General features: G+C 41.2%; 1 protein-coding gene across 1 annotated transcript; it reads right to left on the reverse strand.

The window, feature by feature from the left end:
* Positions 1-643: 643 nt before the first annotated feature.
* On the reverse strand, positions 644-2434 carry LOC148571610 (uncharacterized). Its single transcript, XM_088507295.1, has 4 exons — positions 2327-2434; positions 1683-2263; positions 1292-1523; positions 644-1174 (listed from the first exon to the last, which is right to left on the reverse strand). The coding sequence occupies exons 1-4, from the start codon at positions 2432-2434 to the stop codon at positions 644-646; spliced, it is 1452 nt and encodes a 483-aa protein (XP_088363421.1).
* Positions 2435-3533: the final 1099 nt, after the last annotated feature.

Raw genomic sequence — 3533 nt, forward strand, 5'->3', positions numbered from 1 at the left:
ACTAGGTCAATTCGAACTTGAAATGCATGTAATTCGATTCACCTTGATTCGAATTACACACAAACGCACACACTCACTAATTCAAATCTACCTGATTCAAATTACACTATGAATAATTTGAATCAGGTTGATTCGAATTACACAATTGCACGAAAACCCAAGTAGTTCGAATCTGGTTGATTCGAATTACTCACATTTTGCCTCAAGTAGTAATTCGAATGGGGTTGATTCAAATTACACTGGATTCGGCTATAAAAGGAGTTCAAACCCACCTCATTCGAATCACTTTTCCATTCTCAAACCCCACCAAATCCAAGAGAAAACGACTCAGATTCGCAACAACAAAAGCGCGACCAGGATACTAAGCCGATGGGAGACGATCCAGAAAGACTATATCATTTGGATGGAGTTTCTCATATAGTTGGGGTCATCAACGACGAGGTTAGTATTTAGAAATTTTTTTTGTGGTATATTTTAGTGGTTTTGCATGTGGTTTATGTGTGTGGTTTTGCATGCGGTTTATTTTAGTGGTTTTGCTTGTGGTTTTGTTGGTGTTGGCTGAATTGTTGTCCCGTACCCAACTGGGCCTCAGCCTCTCTCCCCTTGCGGACGAATAGCTCGGCAAACCTCCCGTAAGTTGCCTTCACCAGCGAGCAGACAGGGAGATTCTTGACTCCTTCAGGATTGAATTAACACACTCGGAGATATTTGTCGTCATGTGCCCAAATCTCTGACCCTCATCCCGATGTTGTGTCCACAATGAATACTCAATCCGGTTCGCCCAGTCACACATGACAGGGTCTTCTGACCACAGAATATCAAACCAGTAATCGAACTCCACGTCCGTCTTTGCATACGCTGCATTCACAAGAAGCCTCCTTGCATCCTTGCCCTTGAAGGTTAGGGCGAAATTTGCTACCACATGCCGAATGCAGAATGCACGGTAGGCAGTAGGAGGTAGCCATCCCCCGTCCGGAGCCTCAAGCGCGGCCTTGATGCCGTTATGCCTGTCTGATATAACCAGCAGATCTGGTTGAGGGGTCACATGCTGACGCAGGTGGGAGAGAAAGAAGGACCAGGACTTGGCACTCTCACCCTCAACCAGTGCAAATGCAACAGGCAGAATGTTGGAGTTTCCATCCTGTGTAATCGTGACGAGCAACGTTCCCCCATACTTGCCATACAGATGGGTGCCATCAATACTGACCAAGGGCTTGCAATGACGGAATGCCTCGATACATGGTGGAAACGTCCAGAACAATCAGTGAAAATAAGCCAGCGACTCGTCCACCTGTCCCCCAACTCGAACAAGGCTGGTCCTAAGGATTGCAACAGTACCAGGCATCGTCAACTGAACTCCTAACACCCACCTAGAGAGCTCATTGTACGAATCATCCCAATCACCATAGATGTGGGCAACGGCCTTCTGCTTCGCCAACCACACCCTCCTGTACGCCGACCTAAACCCAAAGTGTGCGGCCGTCGCATTAAGGATCATCTTGATGCTGACGGATGCATCAACCCTAACCATTGGCATGATGAATGCTGAAATCACATGATAATCCAAACTCTTGTGGTTGCTGGAGATGGAGGTCGCCAGACACGTATGTGGTCCGTTGTACCGTTTGACCTCCCAAATGCCCTTGCGCTGCCGGAGACTAAGACGAATCAACCATGTGCACCTATTCCCAAACTCAGAACACTTCCCAACATATCGGCTATAGTCAGACTTCACCACCTTGTACTGTACCCCGCATCGGATGCTGTAGATCTTCACACTTAACATGGCATCAACAGGCTCACTCGCTCCAATATCATCGCCGCTGTCATCAGCAATGATATACAGCTCCACATCATCATCGTCTGGATCATCCAACAATGCATCTCCAAGACCAACCGGTGCAGCACACTGTAAAGAGCTCGGCACAAAATCCCCTTGTCCAACCTCCCCGCCTCCACTATAGTTCAGATCAATAGCAAACGAAGGGGACGCGACAGGCTGGACCGGAGGTTCATACACAGGAACGGAGGAAGTTGCACCAGCAGGTCTGGAGCTAGAACTGGCAACCGTGCCTACAATGGGGGTATTCCGGTTCGAACCCCCAGAACTGGATACCACATCAACGAACTTCGCCAACAGTTCAGGTGTCCTAACTTTTGAAAACTGCCGGCAACAATGAAACATGACCTGCAAGTCCTCATCACTCCCGATCGTGAAACAATCGTACTTCACGATTTCCTTCAGCATAACCCGCTTCACCCCCTGCAGACCATGTTTCTATATCACAAAATTACCAAGGTCATCGTAGCTCGTCGTAGGCCTCACGAAAATACTGAGAGGATCCTTATCGGTGAACTTCACACCAGATCGTGTTTTCCTCTTAATCGTTTCTCTGTGGTGAACCAACACTACAAAACTCTCCTCACTAGCCATTTTCCCACTCTAATGATATCAATTCACGTTCACACCATATATATACATGTATGGGCCTTTATAATTCGAACCAGCCTAATTCGAACTACACATTGTGTAATTCGAATCAGCCTGTTTCGAACTACTTGGGTTTGTGTCTTTGGGTGTAATTTGAATTACCCTGATTCGAATTACTCAATGTGTAATTCGAATCAGGTGGATTCGAATTAGTGTGTGTGTGAGTTTTGTGTATAATTCGAATAAACATGATTCGAATTATGTGTAAATTGGGTTCGAATTTAGTTGATTCGAACTACATATAAACATGCATTGGTTGATTCATGAACCAGATTTTGGTTTGGCAGATTTGCGTAATAATTTCCTCCCCTTGGCTTATTTGAGTGTTTTGCCCTATTTAGTTTATACCATGTAATATAATATAAAAGTATATATAATATATATTATATATAATAATCATTAACATATATACATTGGATTTTTTGACATAAATTAAAAAATATTTTTTAAAAAAAAAATATTTTAATTTTAAATATTAGGATACGTTTTTTTGTAATTTAAGATAAGTTTGTCGCACTTTCTTGGAAAAGTGATTCGACCGGTTATATAGTCGAAAAATAACAAACTGTGTCAGAGCGATTTGTGTATCATCGTAATAGTTCATCTCTTTTTTATCGATTATTATAGTGAAGTTCGCCGTGAGTACGACAAATTTCATAATTTATATGAAGTTTTCCAGAAAATGCAATACTCTATAAATATAATGGAATTCGCCGGAAATTACGGTGAATTTTCCTTAAATTATAAAAAAAAATATATCCTGATATTTAAAATTAAAATAATTTATTTTTTATGTACCATATAATCATTATATATATAAAATATTGTATAAAGTAATTATGGGTGCTGGACGCTCTATGATCAAACTCCACAAGTGCTAGACGCTAAGCATCACATTTCGTGAATAATAAAATTGGAAAAAGAATTTTAAAAATATTAAGAGAAGAACTATAATTTAATAAAATTATAAAGATAAAATATAGTTAAATAAAATATTAAAGAGTTAAGATAATTAATTAAAAGATTGATAGGTTAAAATAGA

This window comes from Arachis ipaensis, chromosome B3 (assembly GCF_059453495.1).
Source record: "Arachis ipaensis isolate K30076 ecotype BB chromosome B3, ASM5945349v1, whole genome shotgun sequence".
NCBI classification, from domain to species: Eukaryota; Viridiplantae; Streptophyta; class Magnoliopsida; order Fabales; family Fabaceae; genus Arachis; species Arachis ipaensis.